Source organism: Cornus florida, unplaced genomic scaffold (genome assembly GCF_030987335.1).
Source record: "Cornus florida cultivar Cherokee Brave unplaced genomic scaffold, ASM3098733v1 CherokeeBrave_3.0.0_Hap2_Chr08, whole genome shotgun sequence".
In the NCBI taxonomy this organism is placed as follows: Eukaryota; Viridiplantae; Streptophyta; class Magnoliopsida; order Cornales; family Cornaceae; genus Cornus; species Cornus florida.
The window spans coordinates 4,542,970-4,559,134 of record NW_026775578.1 but is presented as its reverse complement, the minus strand read 5'-3'; the positions used below and the strand labels follow the sequence as shown (position 1 = coordinate 4,559,134).

General features: G+C 34.9%; 1 protein-coding gene across 1 annotated transcript; it reads right to left on the bottom strand.

Annotated features, from left to right (window-relative positions):
- Positions 1 to 2,359: 2,359 nt before the first annotated feature.
- LOC132269009 (signal recognition particle 9 kDa protein-like) lies at positions 2,360 to 13,658 on the bottom strand. Its single transcript, XM_059769985.1, has 4 exons — positions 13,400 to 13,658; positions 13,189 to 13,257; positions 3,255 to 3,348; positions 2,360 to 2,611 (listed from the first exon to the last, which is right to left on the bottom strand). The coding sequence occupies exons 1-4, from the start codon at positions 13,469 to 13,471 to the stop codon at positions 2,535 to 2,537; spliced, it is 312 nt and encodes a 103-aa protein (XP_059625968.1). The 5' UTR covers positions 13,472 to 13,658; the 3' UTR covers positions 2,360 to 2,534.
- Positions 13,659 to 16,165: the final 2,507 nt, after the last annotated feature.

The following is a 16,165-nucleotide window of genomic DNA, read 5'->3' as shown; positions in this document are numbered from 1 at the left end:
GTTTTAGATTTTTCTCTTTGTTTAATTAATTAAGATTTGCATTGTTGTGAGATCAAGAGAAGAAGAAGAGGAAGAATTGTTTTGTTGTGGAGAGAGAATGGAAGATAGAGGAGGGCATCTTGTTTTAAGAAGGAAAGAAGAAAAAACAGAAAAGAAAAGAAAAATGGTTTAACTTGTAACATATGGATAATACCCATTTGTAACTTTTGTTTATTTTTTAAACACATGTTTCAATGATACTGGACCACATCAGATAGAAAATTCTCCAAGGTGGAGGACCCAAGCAAGTATCCTATATATATATATATAAAGAGTAATATATTATTGTGAGACTGACTTCATAATAATTGTTGCGAACTCTCTATTAATTCACCACATTTTTAAGACAAAAATTTATGCACAAGTTTACCCCCTAGGCATGTAAAAGTTTAATTTTGTCAAATTAAATATGTAAGACAGTCAAATTTGAAAATTTAATTTGATGAGATTAATTTTTTTTTTTTTTAAATGAGAATGTAAAAGTTTAATTAAATAATATCATATATTGTAAATGAAATGCAATACACACAATCCTCCTTCAAGTTTCAACGGCTAATTTATATATACTGATAAATATTTATATTTAGGACAAAATGAATAGAGAATTCATAATAACTGTAAAAACACATATTTTCAAGCAAAACCCGACTTCATAACACAAAACCACTCATAATTGATATGACCTAACTCTGGTGCTTAGAAGGCATTTTATAATATTTACCTTAAGATGTTCTCAACAAGATTCATTACTTTTTAATTGAATACGTAATCTTTAGAGTAGAGACGAAATATATATATATATATATATATATATCAAGAATGCTTTTGATAGGTAAGGTGCATCTTCATGCATGACAGTGAGAAATATCCCATCCAACATTTCAAATATGCCAATAGTGACTTTCAACAAAATGTTTTTAATACTATAGCGAAAGAATATGATAAAGCATTTTTCTCATCCTAAACTCACACATTCTCTAATATACAGTCGTGAATGAGACGTGACAACATCTTATAATTACATATTATCATTAGCTGTTATGGGCCTTTGGGTATGAATTTTAGATTTCAAGTCCAACATATGTTTTAAATTCCAATGACATAAAAAAAAAAAAAAACACATTAATATCATTAGGTTAAAATGTCCATCATTCATAAACGAAATATCATTAGGTTAAATCGAGGCAATAATTGCATCCGGATCTAATCAAATCATCATGACATTCACGTCAATATAATCTTTAAATTTTTGAAAGGACATGTGATATATATATATATATATATATATATATATATATATATATTCGTTATTCATACATATATATTTATTTGGAGAGGAGTGGATGGAGGAGGATAGAGATAACCCACGAGGTGATTAGTGATATCAACCCTCTAATGCGTTGGAGAAGATCCAACCCTACATTTGTCCAATTTATAACAGCCTACACCATGTACCTTAAGAATTTTGAAAGAAGCGAATTAGATATATCCACAATCTTTAAATACATGCATGGAAGTACGTATTTAGATTCTCACTGTTATCGAGAAGTATTAAAAAATTTACACCCAAAGTAAAGGGTGGCTTTTTTTCTTATCTATGAAAATAAAAGTGGAGAATCTCCTTGATACATAATTAAACTAAAATTGAGACTTTGATCTTACTCTCCTAACATAATTAAGATAAATTTGAGCCTTTTTTTTCATAGGACCGAATGCCGAGTCTTTTAATGCTGGTTGATATTTTAAGAACGTATAGTTGATATAAAGAGAGAATCGCACTTTATCGGTTTGTCCTAATCTAAGCTCACCAGGGACAATCTGTCCCTTGGTTTAAGAATATTTTATAAAATACATACAATCATTTAATCAAGGAAAGGGGACATTTTTTCATGCCTTTGAGGCACATGGAAATAAACAAACACCTTTACTTTTTGTTTTTTTGCTTAAAAGTGGGAAATTAAAGCAAAAGTAATAAAAATGGTACGTAGTACATTGGGATCCGATGAGACACAATACTGCTTTTCAGGTAGGGGCATGATTACAACTTGAGATGTGCGTGCATGAATATATATATATATATATATATATACATATGTCTTTACAACTAGAGAAGATTTTTTACAACTAGTTTTATTCAAGTTCTTTCCCTCACTAAATCAGCAAACCAAACAAGCCTATATATTATTAATCACCTATAATTTAACCCATTGACTGAATGAGAGATTAAGAAAAATTAGGAAAGTACTTTTTTCAAGTGAGATAAAATCAATATCACTATACCCATTGTGATCGATGGGATTGAGTGTGCAAATTCAGCCAGTGAAACACAATCACTATAATTCATTCACTAATCAGAAAACTAAAATGATTAACACATTGATGTTAGCAAAAAATCCATTGGAATTGAGTTTTAACTGGCATAACAAACAAAATCTTTTATATTCCCAACTAATGTAATATTTGTTAAAAACCTATTTCACAAGTATCAAACAATGTTATTGTTTTCTTCCCCTTCCTTTCTTGCCTGGTTGTGATTCCATCTGCTCTTTTCCAGTGACTTCTGATATATCGGCTGCGTAAAGAGAGGCAAAAGAAACGTTCCTCATTAAAACAATTTTGAGGACATCAAATAATAACCCGAATAATCTGTTTGTTGTGACAACTAATAAAAACACAATCATAAAACCAGACTCCATAAAATAAACTTCTGATTACTTAGACCTTAAACATGTATTAGTGAGTATTAAACGTATATATTCCCTAATTTACTATATTCACACATATATGCTTATTTACATACATGTGTATTTCACTCACAGAAATCAATGCAGGAGCAACAATCTGTAACTTCAGATGGAAGGTGATGCTTTAGCTCTAAATCACTTCTTTAACATTTCATAACAAGAGAACAGATTTTTTTTAACAAAAACATCAGTCAAGGTATTATACTATGATGCATTCCATGTAAGTCAGTTTTCCTTTTTGAAGCATTTATGACATAATAATTTCAGCTGCTTGCTTAAGATTGTTTTCGAATTTCATAGAGATGCACTTCAATTTTTGCCAGCATCTGGGGGAGATGTGCATTGTAATTAAGAAGATTATATTATAGAAAGGATGATGCCTTCAGATAACAGGGAAAACAATATAGAAATCATTCCATTTTAATGTGCCATAAGCAAAAGGAACTTTCAGAGGAAGAGGAAGAACAATACCTTCAGGACCACGGGCCATCAAAGTAAAGAATATGTTGCTCAGCTTCTCCATCTTTTTTGCATCCTGTGCCTGGTCTGTCTTAAACTTGAGGCACTAGCAAGAACCAAGGGGGGAGGGAATATAAAAAAAAAAAAATGGGTCAGGTGTAAAGTCACCAGAGTCGTAAGATTTCAGAAACTTAACCCCAATAAAAGATAACATGGCCAGTAACCAACAAGTAATTCGCAATGGTTTTTGTTCCTCAAAAGCTTAAACCAAAATCATGTGTATCAAAACATTTCAACAGAAAAGGAAGGACATTCATTATGCTAAGAAAACAGAAAATATGCACACCTAAAATCGTTCTCTTTTATGCTTCGTTCGGTAGAAAAGAAAAAAATTGGATGGAAGGGATAGAAGAAGGGATGGATGAGACATCCCTAGGGAAGAGATTACAACCTTCCATTTTTTTGTACGGTTTGATGGAAGAAAAGAGAATAAACTCACAATTTATTCCGTTTTTTAGGAGATGAGGAAAGAGAGAGTTTTAAATTGTTTTTATCATTATACCCATCACTATCTATAGTGTGGTAAGTTAAAAGTTGTATAATTTAGGATAATATTGTAATTCAAAACTTCCATAAAAGCACCAATTGTCTTCCCTTCTCTATTCTGCCCCTATTTGGAGGGATGAAAATTTGTGAAGGAGCAAGGATGACTTATCCTTCCTATTATCCTTTCTCTTTACCGAACGAAGAAAGTTTGTTCCTTCCTTCCTATTTTCCCTCCATCCCTCCTCTAGTCCTCCTTCCTTCCTACCAAACAAAGCATTAATGAGTACGCCTCCGGTCGTTACTGAAAATTTAGACTACACAGCTATGTCCAACAAAGCTATAAAAGGTCAGTTTCTTAACCTAATATCTAGAACCACTGAAAACCAAGAGGTTTTCCAACAAACTTTACCCAGACTCCAGAGTCATTTATGACTACAATAGCTGTAATGTATCTACGACCACAACTCAAATGCCAGGTAAACAGGTTCTCAAATTACATTATACCCACTTAGTTATCCAATAATCACATTGATCTTTCATTAATCAGTCTACTCAGAGTCTCAGATACTATTATTAAGGGTGCTCAGGGATTTCCTTTCTCTGAAACACTTTCTGAGCTTTAAAAGATTTCAATACACAGAATATAGAAGATTTAACAAATGCACTGCAGAGAATTTTGCATCATGGTACCAGCAAGTCAAACCCTCCCAAAAAATTCTTGACATAATCCAAAAGATAATTAAACGTGCAGATTTCAGCTTGCAGGCATAGATTAGGTATTTAGTCTTGATCAAAAGTACATAGACAGAAGTTTCATGTTTCAATGACAGAGCGTCCGACACAGCAACTCTCTGGAATCCAGACACGGGCATGGCTAAAAATGTGTGTTTGTAAATTTACTATACTGCACATATATATTTATAAGTTTACTTGTGTGTGCACACAGAACCAGTTAAATAGTGATGAAAAGAATAACTATTTATTATAGACATATTTTAAATGAAAAAACATGGAATGTTTTGTATGTGTATAAATGAGTTGCAAACATGGTTCAACACAAGTCTTTGAAATGACAATTATAAATAGATAGAAATGTCCAACATATTAATAATATTTAAGGCAGAAAAATATTGTAGTCAAAGTTCTAGCAAACTTGAGTCGTGGTCTTGTAATTATTCACTAAACAATAAATTGCTCTGCAAGTTGGTCAAGTGAAAGGGAAGACCGCATTGGGAGAATTCAACCCATATCTATAGACTTCTTTTTTCTTTGTTGTAAACATTGTTTCTTCAAACACCCAAACCCTCACCTTCTCTCAAATAAGGTAAAAAAGAATATTATGTAAAAGGCCATTCCCTAAGTTTGGTCTTGCCGGTGCAAGATGCATGGACGGACGGACGGACAGGGTATAGATCTAGCCCCCAACACTATTTACACTAAGTGGCTACCCTCAAACTTAAAACAGCATTCTCATATTTAACACCTAGCTTTTACCACGTAACAAGCAACAACCCTTATCCTCAAACTTTAAGCATATCAATAATTTATCAGCATATCAATAATTTATCTTCCTGCCACATAACTTTGATGTATCTCACTCATCACTAATTTTAGAGTGATTATCAAGTTGGAACAAATGATAGGAGACAACCTTTAAAAAAAAATTATTCCAACCATTTATAAGGTACCACCAAGTATAAATAGAGACTCCCAAAGATAATACAAACTAAAAAATGCATGTTGAGTTTTTATCCATTCACTTTTGCCCAAGGCAAATAAAGAACTATAGGCTTTTGCCAAATCCTTAAACCTTCCATCCGAAACTCTATTCTTTTCCTTTCTATATATGAACTAAATTTTCCTACTCCTCAAGGTGATTTTCCATCTTAGTATCTTACGTAGCAGGAAACAGTGACTATATAGATTACAAATAATTTCTGAAACAACTTATCCGCACTTTTCTTCATCAATATGAAGGTTGTACAAGAGGAGCAGATACCTGGAAATACAGAAACATGTGATAACCAAAAAAAATTTCCTTGCAAACACGAACAAGAGATGTACAAGTAGAAAACAACACCATTTATTCTCATCCGTCAACTCACTGAATATAAACGTCATCCAAATTAAATCCACTGAGAAACCTAACAAAAATTTAATGCAACTATGCTAGCTACAGAAAATGACATCACAGGATGATATTTCACATCTGAATCAATAGGCGATTTCAAGATTGAAAGAAAATCTGTATATTGCCTTCCTTTGAATGGTTTACAATGCTTTAGTTAAATAGGACATACAAGGGGCTAAAAAGAGGAAACTACAAGCTGACTACAAGCTGTGACAGCAAACTACAGGCTGTACACTAACAGAAGTTACAGGCTGTGCACTAATAGAAGCTATAGGTTATACACTAAAATATCCCCTAAAATCTGGTCATTGACTATCTATATTTACACGCCTATCATATCCCCTAAAATATGGTCTTATTAAAACCAAATATCTCTTTTTCAACACTCCCCCTCAAGCTGGCTTGTAGATGTCTTCCATAGCTAGCTTGCTTCTTAAAACTTCAAACTGTTTCTTGTGTAGTCCTTTGGTAAGGATGTCTGCAGCTTGTTCAGTAGTAGAGACATAAGGAATGCAAATCATACCACAGTTAAGCTTTTCCTTGATAAAGTGTTTGTCAACTTCCACATGTTTGGTTCTGTCGTGGAGGACTGGATTATGAGCAATTGAAATGGCAGCTTTGTTGTCACAGTAGACTCTCATTGGAGGAGAAACAATAACCTTCAAATCTTCAAGGAGTCTTTTTAACCATATAGCTTCGCAAATCCCATGGGCGAGTGCTCTGAACTCGGCTTCTGCACTACTCCTCGCTACTACATTTTGTTTCTTGCTTCGCCACGTGACTAAGTTTCCTCCAACGAAGGTGCAATATCCTGAGGTAGATCGTCTATCAACTATACTGCCTGCCCAATCAGCATCTGTGTACACCTCCACTTGTAAATGACCTTGTTTCTTGAACATAAGTCCTTTACCTGGTGAGCCCTTTAAGTACCTCAGAATCCTGTACACTGCTTCAAAGTGTTCCTGTCCAGGAGAGTGCATGAACTGACTCACCATACTGACTGCAAATGCTATATCTGGGCGTGTGTGAGATAAGTAAATTAGTCTTCCCACCAATCTCTGATATCTTTCACGATCAACCATATTCTCGGGTTCGACAGCTTCTAACTTCAGGTTGACTTCAATTGGAGTGTCAGCAGCTTTACACCCGAGTAGTCCTGTCTCATTAAGCAAATCAAGTACATATTTTCGTTGATTCACGAAAATTCCTTCTCTTGACTTGGCAAATTCCATTCCAAGGAAGTATTTTAATGCTCCCAGATCTTTGACTTCAAAATCTTTAGCAAGTTTCTTCTTCAGTCTGGTCAACTCTTCAATGTCATCACCTATCAAAATTATATCATCCACATACACAATTCAAATGGCAATTTTCCCTTCCTCACCGTGTTTGTAGAACATGGTATGGTCTGCCTGACTCTGATGATACCCATGACTCTTCACAGCCTTTCCAAAACGTTCAAACCACGCTCTTGGAGACTATTTCAAACCGTACAGGGATTTTTTGAGTTTACAGACTTTGCTTTGACTGTGTTTTCCTTCGAACCCAGGTGGCAAGCTCATAAACACTTCTTCTTCCAAGTCTCCATTTAAAAAGGCATTTTTTATGTCCAATTGATGTAATGGCCAATTAGAATTGACTGCCAACGACAATAAGACTCGGATAGAATTTATTTTTGCTACAGGAGCAAACGTCTCTTGGTAATCAATGCCATACGTTTGCGTAAAACCTTTCGCCACAAGTCTTGCCTTGTACCTTTCCACACTACCATCAGCTTTACACTTAATAGTGAAAACCCATTTACACCCAATAGTTTTCTTTCCTTTGGGTAAGTCAACTATCTCCCACGTTCCACTCCTTTTAAGAGCATTCATCTCCTCTAACACTGCTGATTTCCAATTCGGATCATCTAGTGCTTCCTGAATGTTTCTTGGAACAAACAAGTGAGAAATATTTGAAGTAAAGGCCCTATGTTTATGGGAAAGTTTATCATAAGACAAGTATTTGGCAATGGGATGCTGGGTACAGGTTCGGATTCCTTTTCTAACAGCTATAGGGATATCAAGGTCTACAGGAACTTGGCTAGGTGTCTCTGTACGATTAGAAATAGTAGGGACAACTGTAGACAAGTTAGGATTTAGAGTACCTTGAGTGTTCAGGGAGTCATTGCTCGGGACCTCTGATTGGCCTTGCTCAGGTACAATAGTAGGTTCTCTACTCTTTTGATGAGTCTTTTTTCTGTTATAAACTAGAAGCTCAGGATTCAGTTTTTTTGGAACCGTTGGTAGGATTTCTCCCCCTGTTGGAGATACAGTAAGGCTCGGCAGATTAGGACTAGGAGGCCCCGGGTTTCCTGATTCTAGAACATCATTTTCTTGTTTAAAAAGATCAGTGTTTGGAGTAGAGTGTGAGACAATAGTTTTAGATAAGGGAATATTAGTAGAAATCTCCCAAAAATTTTCTTCACTCTCTTTCTCCCCCTGAAGAAAAGTTTTCTGAAAATAAGGATGATTTTCTAGAAAAAAAAAACATCCATACTGATAAACATTTTTTTTGTTGTCGGATTGAAGCATTTGTACCCCTTTTTATTCGGGGCATACCCAACAAATACACATTTTTCAGCCCGAGGATCCAATTTAGATCGAAGTCTACTAGGTAAATGGACAAAGACAGTGCACCCAAATACTTTCAAAGGCAGGTTTGAATAAATCCGAGTTTCAGGAAAAGATTTTTTAAGGCTTTCAAGGGGTGTAAAATAGTTAAAAACACGAGTAGGCATCCTGTTAATCAAATATGTTGCTGTTAAAACGGCTTCACCCCACAAATACTTAGGAACATTCATTGAAAACATGATGGCACGAGAAACTTCAAGTAAATGTTTATTCTTTCTTTCAGCAATTCCGTTTTGTTGGGGTGTGTCAACACAAGTGGATTGGTGAAAAATTCCTTTTTTCTGTTAAAAAACTTCCTAAAACTTCATTAAAGTATTCGGTGCCGTTATCAGTATAAAGAATGCCAATTTTTGTTTGAAATTGATTTTCAATCATCATATAAAAATCCTTGAATAATTTTTCAACTTCAGATTTTTCATTCATTAAATACACCCAACACAAATGTGTATGATCATCAATAAAAGTCATAAACCATTTTTTTCCAGAAAGAGTTGTGATCCTAGAAGGGCCCCAAACATCACTATGGATTAAATAAAATGGTTTTGATGTTTGGTAAGGTTTAGGAGAATACGTAGTACGATGACTCTTTGATAAAAAACAATTCTCACAATAAAAAGATGAACAATCCAATCCTTTAAACAAAGAAGGAAATAATTTTTTAAGATAATGGAAACTAGGATGCCCTAGTCTAAAATGTCATAGCATTATTTGTTCTCTAACAGGGATAGAACGAAAACTACTCAAACCTTGAGCCTTTTTATTACTTGAAATATCATCTTCAAAATAGTAGAGACCATCTATCATCTTAGCACTGCCAATCGTCTTCCCCAAGCTCTGGTCCTGAAATTCACAATAGGATTCAAAAAAGATAACACGACAATTAGAGTCTTTGGACAATTTACTAACTGATAAAAGGTTACAAGCAAGCTTAGGGACATGAAGGACAGACTTAAGATCAATAATTTTTGAAAGTTTCACTAAACCTTTGCCTACAATAGGAGAATAAGAACCATCAGCTATTCTGATTTTTTTTTCAGAGCCAGAACAGGGTGAATAAGTTTGAAATAAATGAGAACAACTTGTCATATGGTCAGAAGCCCCTGAATCAATGATCCATGGGGTAACACTGGAATTTGAACGACAAGATAAGGCCTTCGGGTTGTTACCTGTTTGAGCAAGAGAAACATTAGGAGTACCAGATGAGGAATTGAATTTCAACAATTTTAGAAAATGATCCATCTGTTCTTTGCTGAAGGGAAGTGCCTCGGCTTCATGAGCTGATGGGGCTCGGTTGAATCTGCCTTCCTGGTTGAATCTGCCTTCCTGCTTACTCTTCCAATTCGCTGGTTTACCATGAATTTTCCAGCAGGTTTCACGGGTATGGTGAGGCTTGTTGCAGTGGTCACACCAAAGACGGGGCTTTTCATTATGTTTCCTGCCAATATTCGCTTCAGATGCGACCAAGGCAGAGGTCTCAACAGCACCATTTGATAACTTTTTTCCAAGCATGACCAGCCTGCGACTTTCCTCTCTTCGAACCTCGGAGAAGACTTCACCGATTAAAGGCAAGGGTTGTCGTCCAATTATTCTGCCTCTCACTTCATCAAACTCGACATTGAGTCCAATGAGAAACTTGAAGATGCGGTTGTCTTCCACCTTCTTTTTGTAATGGTTGCAATCTTCAGGCAATTTCCACTCATAATCGCTGAACAAATCAAGGTCCTGCCACAAACGTTTCAGAGAGTTGAAATATTTTGTAACACTGTTATCTCCTTGATGGATCTCTCCGAGTTTCAGCGTCAGTTCATAGACTTGAGACTGATTTCCTAGGTCTGAATACATTTGGTTGACATTGTCCCAAAGTTCTTTTGCTGTGTGGTAACACATATAATTAGAACTGATGTCCTCCTCCATAGAATTCACCAACCAGGTCATCACCATCGAATTCTCTGCATCCCAGGTCGAGTAGGATGGATCTTCAGGTTTTGGTTCCTTCTTTTCTCCTGTTAGGTAGCTGATTTTGCCTCTGCCTCGGATATACATCCGCACGAACTGGGACCAGCGAAGGAAGTTTTCACCATTTAGCCGAATTGTGGTAATCTGGACCGAGTGTGTCTGAGAGTTTTGGACTTGGGACTCAAAGGTCTTGGTCTTGGACTCAGGTATGTCATCAGACATGGTGATTAGAGTTGTTTGGAAGAGAAAAAAAAAGGAACAGCTAGGGGTTTTTTTTCCAGAAGAATCGGTAAGATGCTCTGATACCAAATAGGCGATTTCAAGATTGAAAGAAAATCTGTATATTGCCTTCCTTTGAATGGTTTACAATGCTTTAGTTAAATAGGACATACAAGGGGCTAAAAAAAGGAAACTACAAGCTGACTACAAGCTGTGACAGCAAACTACAGGCTGTAATTACAGGCTGTACACTAACAGAAGCTACAGACTGTAAAATATCCCCTAAAATCTGGTCATTGACTATCTATATTTACACGCCTATCATATCCCCTAAAATATGGTCTTATTAAAACCAAATATCTATTTTTCAACAGAATCCCTTGCCCCCAGCCATTCCTTGGAATTCCTGAACATAATCTTGCAAAACATAATAACCAAAAGAATCCTCTTGCAAACTTGACCATCTTCCACGTCCCATCACACAAACTAATTGGAGAAATGTTTGTATAATATAACTATACTAAAAATACTATTCCAGACCACCTCATGACAAACTAATAATTTTGCCTAATATCACATTGACCAGATTGACCAAACATAACCAAGAAGCACGCCTGGATGCGAACTATTAATGCCATCTAGCTATTCCAGAACTCACTCAACTGAACATCATGCTGACCTTGTTTCTGGTTTAGAGTTGAATGTTAAAATTAGAATACCAATAAGGCAGTTCAACTTGTGCCAGAGAAACAAGGTTTATCGGATTTTTATTTTTCAACAGATCAACATCACTTGCTTTGACTATGTGTGTGACAAATTGTAAGCCCAACCTGGTTAAAAGCTACAAGTCAACTGGGATAAAGAGTTTGTGAGGTTGTAAACCAACGCTAATCTCTTTAATGAACTTAATGTGAAAACATTCCAATAAAAAAGAACAGATCCAACCAACTCAACACTGAGTCTAAGAATCGATAATTGGTTTGACAAAATAAAATGAAATAAAATAATAAAAACCTTGCCCTGATAAGGGTTTGAAGAAGTTTCTTAAGTAACGAAACAACCCTGGTGATGGTGCATAGCAAAAACGCAACCACCCTGGTGATGGTTCACAACCACCTTGAGCGAGTATGTTTTTCATTCGAAGCGTTGAGATTCCAATGAATAGTAGGAAAACTCATCTACTTAAAAAATTTGATAGTCAAGGCTTCCCTCTTTTGTTTATTTCTCATATTGCAATTACTATTTGGTAATTTAATCGAAACTTGAAATAATAAAAAAAAAGATCCCCAAACAAGGTGAGGATCCTCTATGCACCATCTTCATAATAAACCTAGGGTCAATACAACTATGGTTGAATTCAACAATCCATCTCTGGATGGGCCAGCATGGAGCTCCTAGTTTGTTCACTGTAATAAGGGAAAAAAATAAGCACCAAAAAAACAAATATAATAATAATAATAATGATAAGCCTGCTTCTCTCATCTGAGAGAGGGCTTCTAAAAGAGATCTGTTAATTACTCAGAGCATTGTAGCTCTTAACAATTTTTTTTTTCACAAGGCCATAAACGCTCTTTTAACCCATGTACGGCATCCTTTCCAAAGGTGCCCAATTGCCAAAAAGTATTGTGTACAAAAGAGTAGGGGAATTACCAATTTTTTTAACAGAATGATGTGGCTCTATTTCAAGTAAAAAACTGTCATGTCATGTCATTCTCCATCCAGAGAATCACTGTCTTCATGGTATGTCACATCAGACTTTCAGAGAGATGCTCTTTTCCATGTAGACATATAAAAATACCAGTGCGAGAGTAAAGTCGATTAAGGGCAATTGTTTTTCCCCAACCAAACCCCAGACTAACTGTGTTTTAAGCCTGATCTTGTGGATTACATACAACTCAAATTACGGCAATTTTAACTTTGGAAAGAAAAAAACTCTTATATCTTATATGTTAGGACCATCCTTCCGGATGCCAACAAAGAATATGTCATAGTTCCAAGTTTAAGCATGCACTCCTGAGAAAACCAGTTGAATTTTGTTCCTTGAATTAAAAATAAATTGGTCTTAAGCAAATACAAACTTCTCCTGAAATTTTTAAACCCTATTCAAGTCCCTAAAACTTCACACAACCAAATCAGAGACCTACTGAGTCAATTTACTCACTACAAATCACATGCTCATATTCACTAAGGACACTATACAAATTTTATGCATATGCATACAAAAATAACAACGATTGCAAATAATGATATCAAACATTTACTAACCCAATAAGAATGATTCGGCGACATGAATAGTAATATCAGAATTCAACAAAACAGCACTAAAAAAAAATGATATATATATATATATATATATATATATATATATATATATATATATATAAAATAGGAGACAGTGAACAGGAAATTGAGAAGTAATTCGCACCTCACGATTATTGGTGACCTTGAGAACCAATTTGCCGTCACAATGTCTGTATTTCATCACATAACGCGTCTATGTCGTATTAAACCGATCAAAATTGGAAAAAGAAGTAAAAAGAAAACAAAACAATTAGTTAAAGAAAAGGAAGAAAGATAGGTCAAGGGTAAAAATAAACAAAACATTATTTCAAGAACTATAAGATAGACGAGTTTACAGATTCGGGATCAGCACGAAACAACTGGACGGATCTCTCCACGAAATCGTCCCACGATGTGATATAAACCATTCTGTAGTTTGATTTTGTGTGTGCGTGTGTGAAGGGATAATTCGGGAGTTCCCAGAGGCCGTCGGTCGTCGATATCTGGGATAACTGAGAATTTCAGTCTTGGGGTTTACGGATGATGGGTCTTGTATAACTTTTAATATGGGGTTGGGGGCGAGGGCAACATTGTACATGCATTATTCAAATGAAGCAAAATTCAAGTGCCGTGCCACTCACATAATACGAGTACTATTTATTTAATTTTAATTGGTTACCCTCTCCTCCATTCGATTAGAAGTATTTCCACTCTAAAAAGAATTTTTTATTACAAATTAAAATTTTATTAATTACTTTGATTTTAAAAATATTTTCATATTTAATACCAACGATGACATCATTTTTTTTTTTTGGGGTCAATCTTCTTTTGAATGGTAACAAACAATCAATTATATTACATCAAATACCGTCTACTTATGAATACAAATATATGGGGGTATGGTACTCGAATTTATCCCACCACTTGGATGTGGTGGGGTCACTCTTCTTTTGGATGGTAACAAACAATCAATTGTATTACATCAAATACCGTCTACTTATGAATACAAATATTTGGTGGGGTGCGATACTCGAATTCATCCCACCACTTGGATGTGGTGGGATTTATCGTTATATTCATAATTTAATCTTCCATTATCTCCGGGTATCATACTCGTGAGGTATTTAATACTTTTTCGTTGTTATGGTCACTCTTCTTTTGGATGGTAACAAATAATTAATTGTATCACATCAAATACCGTCTACTTATGAATACAAATATCTGGAGGTATGGTACTCGAATTCATCCCACCACTTGGATGTGGTGGGATTTATCATTACATTCATAATTTAATCTTTCATTATCTCGAAGTATCATACTCGTGGGGTATTTAATACTTTTTCCTTGTTATGATAATAATATTGTTCACTCTTGCAGTTAAGGCAACAACTTCGGATATGACTAGCTCGGGTAATGTGTACAAGGCCAACAAATTCACCCTTGTATGGTTGATCAGTGAATGCTAGTGATTCAGATTTCATCCAAGCGAGTTGCAACTTGCAATTAAAATTAAGGATGAATTTTTTAAATTAGCTCACTTTCATGGGATTGCGACCCTTTGTCCCATCTACTATATCACTGTGTGTCACTCAGGGCACAAGGGTCATGATGACTAACGTGTTCTCCTCCTTAGGGTTGTTTATTATCAATAGTCAGTTTCAAACTCAACGATGGCAATATCCTTCTTAATACTTTGGTCATCTACTTCTTTTACTAGGAATGTTACAAAAAAGAAAATCTATAAAGACTCGATCTAAAATAGATTCGAGTAAAATTGAAGTTGTCCAACACCTTAATTTTGAGTTAAAGTTAGATTTTATCTAACAAAACTTAACTCTAATTGTAAAAATAATTATCCTATTGAAAAATTAAATTGAGATTCGAGTGGGGTGGCTGCCCCTAAGAACCATTACCTGAAACGGTTTAAAGTAGCTTCACCAGTGATGTTTTTAACGATTTTGGGTCCAGAATAACGATTTGGGTAGTCCACTGGGGTCGCTGAAAAGTGGGCCAGGAATTATGAATCGTGGAATGGATCGCCAAAAAGGGTGACCCATTTGGCAATCATGGGCCCACAGGTACTGTTTAACAGACACATACAATGCCTTGAAAAAAAAATTTTGGACCAAAAATAAAAAATAGAGTTTTTTTTTTTTTTTTTTTTTCAAGATTCCCATATGATTGTTCTTTTTTTAAGCTTTTCATATGATTGTTCTTTTTTCTTAGTTAATTTTAATAATGGTATTGTATTTAATTTTTCTTTTCAAGATTCCCATATGATTGTTCTTTTTTTGTATTTAATTTTTTTTATAAATTCATATCAGTGTCTTGTGTCTTGTCTTTCTTTAATTCGACCCCAGATGATTTTTTTATTTTTTATATAAAATTTTTATAAGGTGGCAAAACAGTAAATTAAATTTCTTATAATGGACGGCATGAGAAACTTTGGGTAAGTGGCATAATCATAATTCTAAATCCGGACCTAAACCAGAAATTAAAGGGAAATGGTACAAGTATTATAATCCCACAACAATTATCAAAGGGCTCATTAGTATAAACCTCTCTCCATCCTCAAAGAAGAGGAAGGAATTCGAGCCCCGAAATGGATAAAAAAAAAAAAAAAAAAAAGTGTGTGAGGTAGCGTTTCTTGGCATTGTAAAAAAAAAATAATAATAATAATCCCACAACAATTGGTAAAACCATGAGAACTCGTCTTGTATCAAGTCAACCAGGTAAGTGGGTCAGACTTGGGGCAAACTCAGGGATTTACACCTATAAAAGCCGAGAAAATGTAAGAGTACAACCGTACAATATATACTTGCCCAATATATTTATATATATATATTGTATCAATGGCATCCTCTCATCATCCATCTAATATAGGTAAAAAATTTCAAACATTGAATATTAGAAAATGGCTCGAATATATTTTATACGTCTTCTCCACAGCTTGCTAGCTATCAGCATATTTAAAGCCAGTAACTGGAGGAGAATATGTCGTGTAGAATTGAACAGGCCAAATATACATAATCAAACCAACCAGAAATTTGCTATAGATTCTTAAAACTAGCAAAGAGTTATGATATATTAATGTCTTAAAGTAATGCTTTTTATCTCACCGC

Excerpts from the sequence above, each read along its gene's own strand:
- LOC132269009 (XM_059769985.1), bottom strand. The coding sequence starts at position 13,471 with ATGGTTTATATCACATCGTGGGACGATTTCGTGGAGAGATCCGTCCAG. Across the intron at positions 13,258-13,399 it reads TTCGTGCTGATCCCGAATCT|ACGCGTTATGTGATGAAATA; the intron begins GTAAACTCGTCT and ends AATACGACATAG. Across the intron at positions 3,349-13,188 it reads AGGTCACCAATAATCGTGAG|TGCCTCAAGTTTAAGACAGA; the intron begins GTGCGAATTACT and ends GGTTCTTGCTAG.